The following is a 14,216-nucleotide window of genomic DNA, read 5'->3' on the forward strand; positions in this document are numbered from 1 at the left end:
GTTTCTTACCACATTGAGCTGTGACCACAGCGACAAAATAATGCTACTTTGAGAAATGAATCATCCCATAGGTCCCAGCTGGGGACAGGGGAGCCGACCAGAGGAACAAGCAAACAACAAGCCAGTGATTTTGATGGGATTTTAAAGACACACTCAGCGGGCTGCTTCCTGTTGGTCCCAAGACATCCAGCTTGAATCCAGTAGCCAGGAATTGCCTGAAGTCAGCTTTAACCAAGCCAGAGCCCTACAGTTCCAGAGTTAGCCTTTTCTTTCTGGTAACAGCGATGTGATGATTTGTGGGATGCAACACACTATTGCTGCCATCAGAACCCGCCTTTGTATTCTCAGCAGATCTACAGATTTTGCCACAAAATGCATCCTGTTCAGCTGGTGTGCCCACCAGTTTATCCCTGGAGAAACTGTTGAAGTCAGTGGGCTTTGTTCTGACTTTGGCTATAGGCAGTCAGGCCCATTTCAGTGTATCAGGTCAGATTGCAGCATAGCCAGATTTTCCTCAGAAAACCCCAAACTCTCCTTGAGTAAACCACATTGCCTTACCACAGCTGCTTCCTCTCCCAGAGTCATCCCACCCACACACTGAACAGCGGTAACTCTTCCCACTCTTCTCCCAGCATATTGGAGAGAGCCTGGCATCACCCTGAAAGTGTCTGAATTGTTACTTGCTAGTCTGGCAGCAGAGTGGTGTAAACCATGGGGAAATGAGATCAGGAACAAACTTTCCTTTGTTAGTTTGCAAGTAATAACAAAAAGAAAAACCAATGAAATTGATTGTCTGTGTTGTTTTGTCATACACACAGAATTATCTGGGTTTTCTTCCCTGAACACCACACCATGAGATGGAGCAGACAGAGGGCATTCCATTACAGCTACCACATGTTGACACTTCCCATGCCATGGTTAGAGCTCCCAAAGGAAAAAGCACGTATGTCACGTAGGAGTGCTGTGCTACCATGTTCAGAATAAAGAGCAAAAGCAAAGCAATGGAAAATTCTTTACCTTTGTTTTAGCATTGACATTTGCTCCGTGCTTGAGGAGAAAATTCACCATTTTGATGTTTCCATAGTGACAGGCCACAATTAAAGGTGTATAACCAAGCTACAGGAGGAGAACAAAGAAGTAAAACTGCAAGCTCAGTGGAACATTCCTTGGACAAGGGTAGCACCCTTTGGCACGCTGGAGACAGCAGCCACTCCGTGATTTACCTTTGTCTGAGCATCCTGGTTCGCACCGTGTTTGGTGAGTATCTCGGCTACATTCACTTTATCCTCTTGAGCTGCAAGGTGTAAGGATGTCAGTCCAGCCTGGAGATGGAATATAACAGGTAAGGAAACAAACAAGTAAAAGTAAGACTAAAACCCTACTTTACATAAGGAAAAAATCTAGACTTCCCCACTTCCTCATCTTTAAAACATGATCAGACCCTAACTGTAGCTTCTGAGTATGGGTGGTGTTTTTAAACAAAGCAGAGTCGATGCTGCTCCTGTTCCAGCTGACAAACAGCTCCAAACCAATTACATAACCATAGAGGAAAACTTAAAGTCATTAATGCTCAAGATTTGCTACAATAATGTAATTTGGGAAGCTGAGAATCACATTAATAAAAAGTGCTTCCCACTCCTCAGACAGAAAGAGGAACCTTGACAGCTTCAGGCACGAGCCAGATGAAGACATTAACTCCAGAAATAGATCCCATTCAAATGCCAGGGAAAAGGATGCAGCCTTTAACTGACAGCCCACTGCCATCATCTGCAGTGCTTTCCCATGAACACGGCACTGAACAAATTTTCTATAAGCAATGAAAATCTCCTTGTTTCTATTAGCAGAATATATTAGCTCCACATAAGGAGATACCAGAGCCTTCTATTCTAACTTGGATGAGCAGAAGCTGCAGCCTTTTCACCTGCATAAGTAAGATTTGCATATATCCCTGGATAAACCCAGTGGCCCATGAAGATTTACGGTAATGGTTTGGGGTTTTTTTTATGATCTTGTTTTCTGTAATAAAGCTGTTAGGCACAATCATTAAAAAAATTTGCAAAAGTCTTCCATTGAATTTATTTTAGTCTATTCCAGTAATACAATTGTTTTGTTATTTGCCAGAGAAAGTAAATTTCTTCACTAACCACTGAAGGCTAAAGACATGCAGAAAAGAGCCTTTGCAGGTGAGAGCACTGAATTATTTCAGACTGGGGCTCTCAGGTTTCTGGTACAGGTTGTTAAACCCACCCATGGACACGTTTCATCTTCCTGGATACTCCCACCCATAATATTTTGTTTCCAATTGTGAGTTACCTTTGTTGCCACGTGGATGTTGGATCCTTTCTCCAAAAGCAAAGTCACCATGTCAGTGTGACCTTCCTGGGAGGCCAAATGAAGTGGGGTGACTCCCTGCTTGGTCAAAATGTTGGTCTCAGCCCCGTAGTTCAACAGAGTGGTAGCTATCTGCATCTGGTTTTTCTTGGCAGCGATATGCAGAGGGGTGTATCCATTCTGACACCAGGCAGGAAAAAAAAGGAAAATAAAGTTACCACAACAGCCCTGTGAGCCTAAGAAGTCAAGCACCATACAACAGCATTATTTGATGTTAAGCCTGCTATTAGAGAGGGGAGTTCATTAAATTTTCAAGGCCAGATATGTCCCACATGGCCCTGCTGTTGTGTTGCTTTGTCTGTCTGTTATTTTCGCCGCCTAAACCAGAACAAAGCCAGCCCTCACCAGGGTGGGCAGGACTGTTCCATCAATACCTTCAAATTGTTCTGAGTTCAACACCTACATTTCATACAACCTATGTTGCAAATAATCCCTTTTGAGTGGCGAGTGACATTGCCCGTGATGGCTGATGGGTGGACACCCTTCATCACATTATGCTTTTTCAGGGCATGGGAGTAGAGCTGTGTTTGCCTATGGAATGTTGATACACGTGTCAGTCACGGGCTGGAAACAGCAATGGGGTGGAAGGTTTTCATGATCGAATTAATCACTGAAGCACAGAAGAATGGCATTTTCTGGCAGTAAGACAACTTCCTAATTGCTTTATAACACATCGTGAGGGAAAAATCCCAGGTGCCAGCACACAGGTCCTGTGGGGGGTGCTTGGTTGGGTTGTCTTGTGGTTGTTTTGTTGTGCTTTTTTAAGTGGGAGTTTCCCAAACTATCCTGCTTTCCATGCACTGCCATGGAAACCACATTGCCAATACAATCCCCGAGCATTTCCTGAAAGCTTGTAGATCAGCAGCCTTGCACAGGGCAGGACACCGTCTGGTGTTGCACCCATCTGGTCACCTTTTTCCCCTTCTAGCAGCTTTTGCTTTACACAGCAATAGCACAACACCACTCCTAACGCTGGAATGATTTGTGTGCATGGTCAGAATACACATTTCTAAAGTTATTGTTAATATTACACAATAGTGAGGTGACTGCCAACGGCAAACAAAGCTCTGACAGAGCTGGGTCCCCTCAGGGCTCCACAGCATCCCCTCAGAGCTGCCCTCACCTGCACAGTGATACCACAACACCACTCCTAAGCCTGGAATAAAGTTTCTAATGCCATTGCTAACACTGCACAATAGTGAAGCGACTTCTAGCTGTGACTAAAACTCTGGCGCGACTGAGTCCCCTCAGTGCCAGGGTTCCCCTCAGGGCCGCCCTCACCGACGCAGTGATACCACGACACCACTAAACCCGAAATTAAGTCCCCTAGCGCTCATTTCCCGTCTGCCTGGCCAGAATATACATTCCTTACTCCGTTGCTACCGCTGCGCAGTACTGAATCGCCCGGCGGCTGCTCCGGGGCCGTGCCGGGGCCGGCTCTCGCCGGGCTCCCCTCATGGCGGGCGGGCGGGCTCACCTTGGCGGTGGCGTGAGGCGAGGCGCCCTTCTCCAGCAGCAGCAGCGCCACCTTCTGGTTGTCGTAGTGCGCCGCCACGTGCAGCGGGGTGAGGCCGTTCTGAAAGGGCGGCGACGGCGTTAGGGCGTTACGGGACACCGGGGACACGGGCGGGCAACGGGACACCGGCGGGAAATGGGCCGGAGGGGACTCGGCTGCGGTGGGATGGAAGGGTCCGGGGGGCTGCAAGGGACAGAGGGCACGGGGGGGAGGTAATGGGGGTGGACAGCAAGGCCATGGCAAGCTGGCGGCTGTTAGTGGGGAGAAGCAGCGTACCAGGCGAACCACGGCGGCAGCTGCTGGCTTTCATCACGCCACACCAGGGGATGGTGTGGCTTTGCCCCTTTGTTTATCCATTGGGAATTCAGGCGGCTGGACGGAACCAGTGCTTTAGAGCCAAAGACACGCACCTGCCCTTAGAGCAGCCATGCACCCTCCTGCCATGGACCCAAACTCAGCATGCTGGGTAGCAGCAGTCAGCCACCACCCGGGGGAGACACGACCCCAACAAAGCCACAGCCACCATGCAAAAGAAGCTGCAGCCTTCTTAGGGTGCATATTTCACACAATTCTTCCTTAAGGAAAGACTTCCGACTTTTTCTTCCCCAGCAGTACCTTGCCAGCAGAATCAGGACAGGCACGGCGCTGCAGCAGGAGCTTTGCCACTTCCAGGCTCCCATATTTGGCTGCCACATGCAACGGTGTGAATCCCTTCTGAAAAATTCCAGGAGATAAAACACAGTTGTTTGTGTTAAAGGTCATGCTGCCATCTCTTGTTTAAGAACTACATGTTAAGCACTTACTCTTCAACCTCAGAATCGATAACTGAACCTAGAAAAAGCAGCTTCTCTTGAAAACACTTTGAGAAGCATGAAATACAAGAATATACTTTCCCATTTATTATTCTTCCCTACTTATGTGCTTTCAGGCTGGCAGACATTTTATCTGATACAGACCGTACTAGCAACACACACTGCGTGGGGGCAATGAAGGCACTCCTTCAAATTTACACCCCAAACCAGCTGCACCTTCTTTTGTTCCACGATGACAGCTTTACAAGTATTTCCTGCATCAATTGCTGCCAGTAACAATGAAACACCAATTAAATTAATCGGATAAAACCTCCAAACTCTAATTCCCTTCCTCCAGAAGGGTTCAGTGAAAAATTATTTATACTTGCATTTGCGTATTCATACAGTCACAGAGTTCTACTGAAGGTAAAAAGAGCCCTTCCCTTTGCCCGTTTTAATTAAAAAATCGGTAAGGAAAGCTCATGGATGTATGACAGTAGGTGGCAGCCTGCACCGCTGCCCGACAGCAATTTTGGGAAGCTGCAATGACCTATTTGCCTGGCACATAAGTCATGTTTAATGTTTATTATCATTATCATTTAGTCCCATTAATCCCACCTCAGAAAGAGTTTATATTGGGCAATCTCAAACACTGTCAGTTCACAAATCACAAGTCTATAAAGACATTATCTAGCGGGCTCCATCTTCTCCTATTCATAATTACAGAATGTTCCTGCAATACTAATTGCCATCAAGCAATATGGGAAATTAGGAAAGTATTTAGTGTATTTTTAGCCATTCTAATGTGATTTAACAGCTGGATAAAAGGAGCACAGCAAGCCCTCCCAGTAATCCATGGATCATAATTTGAAAATTGCTGGTTTAGTCTTTTAAACCCTGGAAGACACGCCGTTGTTCATAAACATGTTCTAAGCTCCAGCTGTAAAACCAAGGGTACTTTCATAAATAGCAAAAATTATGTGATTCTCACTTACCAAATGCTTCAGATTTGGAAAAGATATCTCAGTCCATCATTCTCACCACAGCTATTTACTTTCTTACATATTCATCTCTCTGTTAGTAATCTATTGGTACCATTTTTGGCTATAAAAAACCCACTAGTGAATTCTGGAGAGCATTTCTTTTATAATCCCAGACAAAATGGCTTTTTGTGTCACATGACATCTCATTTTAGAACCACTGCAAATAGATCCAGCATTCGATGTGACTGGGCAGATACTGGCTTCTATGTTTTAGGAACATTCCTTTCAGCTAGCACGGGGCAGAATTATTTTGCTATTTAAGTAAATAACATATTGAAGAATAAAAGGAGACCTGTTCATAAAAAATGTATCACTGCCATCCCCTTTTCTTTTTTTTTGGAAATACTGCACAAAAAAGCTGTACCTATAAGGGAAAGGGAGAAACAAAGACATTTCAAACCTGTTGGGACTGTTTGTTCAGCAGGATCTCCATTTGGCTTCAGTGGCAACCAAACCCATTTTAGATGACAGCAGAGTGAGTGGAAATTTTATTAGCTTGTGATGCATCACCCCAGTCTACTGGATTGTCGCCCATTAAATAGGAACACAACAAAAGGCCCAAACTGCTTCAGTTTCTCCCTGTGAAAGCACATCGTCACAGGACAGACCTGCCCTGGATGTGAAGTGTTTAGCCTCACCTTGGTGGACATGGAGTGCGAGGCGCCCGCCTCGAGGAGCACGGAGGCGACGTCGAGCTGCCCCTCGCGGGCAGAGATGTGCAGCGGGGTGTAGCCGTTGGTGGTGGCGGCGTCGGGGTGCGCCATGTGCTGCAGCAGCAGCTGCACGATCTCCGTCTTGCCCAGGCGAGAGGCGATGTGCAGCGGGGTCTGTTCTTCCTACAACTCAAATCGAGTGGATCATTAGTGCTATGGAGCCACCCTGAGCCCAGCATCCTCCTTGGTCCCCACACACCTTCCTATGCTTTTGTCTCGCAGAGTCATAGGAAGTGATAGCAGAAAAAATGGAATAATGGAGGAGAGGAGTGTGGTGAGTGATTCCTTCAGCCATGGTTTTAAGAGAAAAAGAAAACATTGTAAGCAGAACACCTACCCTGGCTCGGGCATCAACCAGGGCCCCGTTCCTCAGGAGGCAGCGAACCACTTCCACCTGCCCGGCACGTGCTGCCATGTGCAATGCAGTTTCTCCACGCTGCAGGAAAGCAAAAGTATTTCAGTGTCCTAAACTTCCATGAAGAAAGATTTTTTCCAGTGTCAGTCCCACCCACAACAACTGGTGCTGAGACCCATCCTTCTGCCAGCTGAGACTCTGGCTTCAGCCCCAGGGCGAGGTGTGAATACGTGTGGCTGTACCTGGAATGCCTTGGTTTGCCAGCTGGCCAATCCCAGACAAACACAGAGAGAGACAAACCACTGAGAGACAGAAGGAAAATCCCAGCTTAGGAAAAATTCTGTCAGATAGACTTGCCCTGGTCACATATGTTCCTCAGCTTTCTACATAACAGGGCATGAGCTCATGTGCTGCACAGGAGATGAGAGGACACCGAGCTGTCATTCTCTAGGGATTGCACGGCACAGGAGCCTCAAGATGGAAGGGGGTAATTTTCCAGATGGTCCCCTCCTGCACACTCTGCAGAGCTGGCAGCATTAAGAGGCCTTGCAATGGCTGAGCACAACTCAGCGAGCACACGGAATGTGTAAAATCTGTACTCAGCAGTGTGGCTCTGTCTCCACGCTGTGGAATCAATCTTGTTTCAAGCCTTTTGCAGCTCACAGAATTTGAAGGATATGAAATTTTGGAAAGCATTTTCAGATCAGGAATATTCAAAGCATTTACTTTTTGCATAGATTTTCAAAAAACCACTGAAATGGGGATTCCTTGAGGACAGCATTCCTAGTTTAACTGGGCTCCGTTCTTTGAGTGCAGTGTCCCAAAGTGGACTGAAATAAGTCCCTGGGCAGCTCACCAGCATGAGGTCCTGGGAGAGCTCCACAGCCAGGAGCTCTATTCATCTGTTGCATCATGAGAACACAGCAGGACCCATCATTTCTTTGTGTTAATTGTTCATAATTCTTACACCAGAGCTGGAGAATATTCTGTTGTAAGGCCTTTCTCCCCTCGACTACCACTTAGACTGCAACGCCAAAATGAACACTCTAGTTAAGACCTTTTACATCAGAATGGGGAATCATGTCTTCTTGTCCTCATCTAGATGTAGGGAAAGAAATAGCTTTAGCTTGCCTGCTAATAGGGATTTTTAATTACAGCAAAACCTCTTCACCAGGAGTTGACTTATCTTGTCATTCTTAAATTAACATTGTATTACCAGCTGTGATTAGTAGGTTTGCAACGACAAAATCCGACAGCCCTAGCTACAAATCTTTAAAAATCCACCTATATATAAAGTTTATTACCTGAAGAATAAGCTGTTTAATATGTGAATTACCACTCTAAAGATCAAATTTCTGCAATGACCCTTTTGCGCTTGAATTAGCAAAGCAATTTAGGTTATGGAAACAGTAATTCAACAGGGAAACTCAGCTTACCAAGTGAAAGCCAAGACACCTGTGTAGCAGAAATTGTCAAGTGTTAAACTTTGCACACAAATGCCTGGTAACACAATATTTTTAACTGCTTCCACAAGGATTTTGTGCTGCGTTTTTTATTATCGATAAATTCTTACATAAAGATTGCTTCCATAACAAAGTATGGCAAGTCTATTTAATGACTCACATTAACAATTCTGCATGCTAACAATTTCACTGGGTTCCATGTAAGATTTTTCTAGCTGAGTAAAACTAATGACTGCCAGGATTACTAAATTTTTGTTGTTTTTATTGCTGGGAACACTTACCCATAACCTTATGTACTGAAAAATGCTGCTTCCCAAGTACAGGTGGTCCCAAGTTGAATATTTGTTTATGCTGACGAATTCAAACAGTAAAATATCTTACGAAATACATCTCAGAAAACTATAATGTTGCTTTTGTTGGTTCATATTTTTTTTGAATTTTGTTTTGGATTTTTGGGGTTTTTTTTGTAACTAGGCTGCTGGTATACAAACACTGATTTCTCTGGTAAGTCAGGTTCTGCATTTTGTGTTATTTCCCAAAGGTCACATTTTCCAGATTTAATCACCGGTTCCTGGAATTCCCTGTCTAAGAGGAAGATCTTGAGTTTCCCAATTTTGCTTTTTGTTTAATTGTTGAGATTTTAAGCATTTTATACTCTTTCCCTGACAGGCATGACACAATTTCATTGCAGCCAGCGAAGTCACGCAGGCAGAAATTAGAGCCATTTGGGCTTGGATTTCATCCTTCAGAACGGAAACACAGGCTTTGTGGGATTTGGTTTGTAACCCATTTTGGATGGTTTTGGTGAGCTTTGTCTGTCTCTAAGGAAAACTTTACCTACCTGAGCACTGTTGTAGAACACATGAAACCAGAGATGGCTTATGACACATGCAGCCATCACTTTCCCCTCTTCACTAAAAGTGCTACAATAACTATGCAACAAAGTATCGTTCAAATGTGACCTTGGGCTGAGCTACATGGTAACCAGAGACTTTGTGAGGGTCCTGAGCAGAAGGTTCTAGTGAAAGCCATACTCACAATGTTAGTGACATCGGGAGAGGCTCCGTTCTGCAGCAGAAGGAGGACTATGTTCAAGTGGCCCATAAATGCAGCCACGTGTATTGGTGTGAGGCCCGACTGTGAAACAAAGCAAGAGCAGTTTTACTCCTCTGCACGGCTGGAGGGATGGGCTTCTTCGTTCAAATAAAACACACGGGAAAGGACAGACAGAAAGAAGGATGCAAAAAAGGAGAGAGAGAGAAGGAATGTTTCTGCAGGACATAAAATGTTTTGCTACCTCTGTTATAGCCTGGATTGAAGCCCCATATTTCACCAGGAGTTCCATGACTTTGATGCGATTTTTCTTGCAGGCAATGTGCAGTGGAGTAAAACCATTCTGTGCAAAAGACAGTGATGTTAGTCAGAAACATGCAGCTACACTTCCCACACAGCTCCATGCTGCCACACTGGGAGCACAAGGGTTAGGCTACCACAAGCAGCTGTTCTTTAAGCACAACAGGTTATGAATTACAGACATCTCCCACTATCTGAGGCACAACAAAGCAGTGCTGCTGCTTTCTTCCCAGGCAAGGGAGAAAAAGGAAACCTCCACCTCCTCACTTCACATACAGATATGCCCGTCCTGCCTGCCAACTGCGTGTGTGCGTGCGTGTGCCTCCTGGGGCTGCACACGCGTCTGTGAGGAGCACTCCCGGTGCTTCCCAAGACTGCCTAACACAAGGGAAATCAAAGAAACTGCAGTGAACACGTCAGAATCAGTGCCTTTATAAAGCATTCCCTGTACCTCTCTAGGAGAATCAGGGAAGGTTTGGGCTGGAAAAGCCCATCTTGCTCCACCTCCTACCATGGGCAGGGACACCTTCCACTATCCCAGGTTGCTCCAAGCCCCATGCAACCTGTCCTTGGAGATTTCCACAGATTGGGCAGCCACAGCTTCTCTGAGCAAGCTGTGCCAGGGCCTCCCCATCCTCAGAGGGAACAACTTCTCCCTAATATCTAACCCAAATCTACTCTCTTTCAGCTTGAAGCTACTTAAACTGAGAAAGAGAGAGAAACAGAGTACTTATTCCAGATTCCACCTTAATCTGTCTTTTTACTTGAAATCTAAGGATCTCTGCGTATTTATTTTTATATTTATACACTAAGGTATAATATCCATGTGTGTGTACATTCTGATGTACCTTAAATAAAGAACTACCCCTTGGGCTGTCGTGTCATGATAGTCTGATGACAGTTAATGCAGGTTAAGTGTGTGTGTGAAGATGAACACATTATTTACCACACGTGAACGTTTTAGTGAAAAGCACAAGTAACACTTTTTAGGTAATATTGAAAAATTGGTAAACTTTCTAATGAAAAGCATCAGTATTGCCAATCAATCAACCAGTAGTAACCAGAACCCAGCAGTGAAATCTTAGTTTATGGGAAGAGATAAACACATGACAATTATTCTACAGGCTGCTTCTGTTAAAGGAAATGTTAATTACTAGTTCATTTGAAGGTGCTTTAAAGAACATATGCATTTAAAAAGCTGAGAACTCACATAGTGCTTGTATCCCCAAAGCATTTTGCAAACATTAAGAATCTTTTTTTTTTTTAAGTAGCTGAAAATGAATTCTTTGTAATATTTATTCCATCGCCGAACTCTGCTGAATATTATTATTGTTTCTCGGATTTCTAAAGAAATCATCAAAACCATTTGATGTTTTACCTCCCACACAACATTTCTCGATCTATTTCATAGGGAGTTTTACTGTTTCAGAAGTTTCCATATTTTTCACCAAATTTCACTGCCTCACTTGAATTAATTTTGCAATTTCTATTTAAGTGAGGAACAGTTTGATGGGGGAGAGGAGAAGGCAGAAAAAAATTTCTCACTAACAGAAATTATGAGCTTCATTTAATATATTAAACACTACCAACAAGCCAAAGGCGACAAGTCCCTGATGGGAGAGAGAGAGAGAAAACGAGGGGGGGTAGCAGAGAGAGAAAACGAGTTTGGTGGGAAGGGAGCAGAGAGGCAGCAGCCTGAGGGTGTTCTCCTTTTGTTTCAGATGTTTCACAGGGAGGGAGGGAAGGCAGGGAGGGAGGGGAACAGAAAATATATTTCTGGTCATGGAAGGAAAGAAAGAGGATGTAGAAGGTATTTGTGAGTAGCGGAGGAAAATGCAGCTAATCAGAAGACTGGCAAAAAAACAAGCAAGGATAAAAACAGTGTCAAAATAGATCACCCAAGTGAGCACTGCACTGAGAAAAACAAACAAGCAAGAAAAACAGAAGAGGAGGAAGTAAAAGGGGCTATGAGATTTGTGGGTATGGAAAGGCCAAGAAAAATGAGAGGGCAGAAGAAGATGGTGTCAGTTCCAAGGAAGTGAAGGACAGGGAGAGCCTACACAGAAAGACAGTGGGTCCTAGCGTGGGCAGGAAGCTGAGGAAGGCATCCAAGTGCCCTGCAGGGGGGGTTCTGTAGAGGCCCTCAGTGTAGCTGGCCATGGCAGAACTCTGGCCACACAGGAGCATCTCAAGAGCTCACAGAACCCTTCTCTTTCTGAGAAGGAGGAGTGCAATATGTTGGCACATAAACTCCCAGCCAGCTAACAGTTCCTAGTAGGGAAAATTGAAATCTTGTCTGGCTTTGGATACATTGAAGACTCTCAAAATGTTTCCAGAGTCAAATGTGATTCTTTTGTCCTTGTTAGGGGCAACAGTTTGATCAGTGAGGAAAAGGAATCACACCTGGTGTCCTGTAAGCATAAGAACTGTTTTTTTGGAAAGAAAAATGGCACCCAATAGAGGAAAATGTTGTCATTTGATAAATGCAGAAATATTAGCTTTTTAATATGTTTTGCCTATGCCAATTAACTTACTAATTCAATTGAAAGCCCAGAAATTGTGCATTGTATCACCTGGCATGGAAAACCGAGCCATTAATTCATTAAAACACCAATGCATACATCAACATCAGCCAGAATCTCCTCTGATTTTAGGGACTCTGCAGAGCTTCCACACCTGACACCATAGCCACTTGCCACGGGGCGTGTTCCATGACCAGGCCTAAGGACACAAGGCACAGCACTGGTACCCAGCAGGTGTGACACCCCTGTGGCTACTGCAGCTACTCAAGGCTGCAGAGTTTGCTGACAGGTCTCACTCAGCTTTCCTGGTAAGAGCTACCAGCCAGCTTTGTTACATGACCCAGGTGGGACAGGTTTACCAGGGCACGGGCGTTGGGGTTGGCTCTCTTGTCCAGCAGGAGCTTGGTGACACGGTAGTGGCCGCAGTGAGCGGCCACGTGCAGGGCAGTCAGGTAGTCCAGCGTCACGTCGTCCACAGGAGCCTTATGCTGCAGCAGGTGCTTGACACATTCCACGTGGTCCCCCTGGGCTGCCATGTGGAGCGGGGAGAGTCCATTCTGGGACAGAAGAGAACACAACAGCAGCTTCAAGTAATCCCCACTTAGACTGTGGCACACACAAGGAGGACATTTGTTGTTGTGAGGCGCTGCTCAATGGGGCTCTGCTATTATATAACTATCTTCCCCTCATTAGTTTCACCAAAGAGACAGAATTTGTAGGAAATGCATTCATTTTAGATGTACATTTTCCACATGTGAGGAAGAACAAACTGAAATCATTTTCCAACTCTGAAATAGTCCATAAAAACAATTAGGAGAAACGGTCCTCATTATCGTATGTGACGGGTCAGAAAATCTGTACCAGGAACCTCCTCTCAGGAGCGACTGACCCAGCATTCACATCTCTGTGTACTACAGCCCCAGGAAGCAACACAAGGGAAGCGCTGGCAGTAGCACTCCACATCATGTGTTTAGTCTGATACTAGAGAGACAGGCAAGCAAGTGTACACTTTCCATATATTTGGAAAGGATTATGTAAGAAAACCTTATTTTGGATCATTGTTCCCATTGATACATCTCCTTTGGGAGGACATTTACATTCCTGTCTTCCTCCTTGTCCTCTCAGCGACACTGAAAGCTCTGTGGGAGGTTACAGAGGTGTTCCACAGCCTAACGGGGCCCACACACACCTTGGTCCGTGCGAGCAGCGGGGCACCTCGCTCCAGGAGCAGCTCCACAACCTGGTCGTGGCCGCTTCGTGCCGCACAGTGCAGCGGGGTGAGTCCATCCTTCAAGTAAAAGGAGACAAAACAAATGAGCACATCCCCAATTGTTTGGCCTGGCACTCTGAGGAACAGCCTGCCAGGAATGCAGCCCCACACATGTGAAAAAGCTTCTTTTTTGACTCCTAACTGAAGCTGGCTCCACAGCCTGAAGTTTCATCCCTGTTCTTCCCTGCAGCAGTAAAGGACACTCAAAGGTTACTGTTTGAGGGAGGAAGCGCATTGTGTGCTGAAATCTCTTCTCAAAGGATAATATGAGGGTGCACTGCCTCCTCCCCTCCCTGCCCCTCTGCATGGCTTTGATACAGCATTGCCTCTCCCCGGGTAATGCCTGCTGGGTTGAGGATGCGCCATAAACCAACCCATGTCCTTTGGATTGCATTTGATGCAGGGATCAAACAGGTGATGTTCATACTAGAAAATTTGCTCTAGAATTTTCTTTTGCTTTTAAACAGGCATCAAGATAAAGAAGATTTTAAAACAAGAGAAAAAGAGACACATAACCAAATCTTTCACTTCTGAGATTGCTAATAATTTCTTTTCTAAAAATTGCTGTCTCACCAGCAACTCCACAAGAGTTTTTTCCATTCCAGAACACCACTCTGTTTTCCATTCCAGACACCACTCAGGGTACTATTAATGATCACAGCAGTGGCAGCAAAAGATGTGTTGATGAACTATTTGGATGGGAGAATGAATTCTAGGTAGTTTTTGTATAGTTTGGACTCGATGCAGAAAAATAAGTATGAGGCTAAAAAAAGGGTTGTGAAAGAAAATTCGTGCTGAA

General features: G+C 45.1%; 1 protein-coding gene across 50 annotated transcripts in view; it reads right to left on the minus strand.

Annotated features, from left to right (window-relative positions):
- ANK2 (ankyrin 2) overlaps positions 1–14,216 on the minus strand; it is a 277,263-nt gene that overhangs the window by 68,674 nt on the left and 194,373 nt on the right. For 43 of the 50 annotated variants that reach the window (XM_038134945.1, XM_038134950.1, XM_038134935.1 and 40 more), the window contains 11 exons: positions 13,337–13,435; positions 12,507–12,704; positions 9,570–9,668; positions 9,311–9,409; positions 6,792–6,890; positions 6,380–6,577; positions 4,523–4,621; positions 3,869–3,967; positions 2,314–2,511; positions 1,224–1,322; positions 1,018–1,116 (listed from right to left, as the gene is read on the minus strand). In XM_038134945.1, the coding sequence (XP_037990873.1) occupies positions 1,018–1,116; positions 1,224–1,322; positions 2,314–2,511; positions 3,869–3,967; positions 4,523–4,621; positions 6,380–6,577; positions 6,792–6,890; positions 9,311–9,409; positions 9,570–9,668; positions 12,507–12,704; positions 13,337–13,435 (1,386 nt within the window). The remainder of the gene's footprint in view (positions 1–1,017; positions 1,117–1,223; positions 1,323–2,313; positions 2,512–3,868; positions 3,968–4,522; positions 4,622–6,379; positions 6,578–6,791; positions 6,891–9,310; positions 9,410–9,569; positions 9,669–12,506; positions 12,705–13,336; positions 13,436–14,216) is intronic. The other 7 variants (XM_038134985.1, XM_038134934.1, XM_038134933.1 and 4 more) reach the window with 3 other exon arrangements.

Source organism: Motacilla alba, chromosome 4 (assembly GCF_015832195.1).
Source record: "Motacilla alba alba isolate MOTALB_02 chromosome 4, Motacilla_alba_V1.0_pri, whole genome shotgun sequence".
NCBI lineage: Eukaryota > Metazoa > Chordata > Aves > Passeriformes > Motacillidae > Motacilla > Motacilla alba.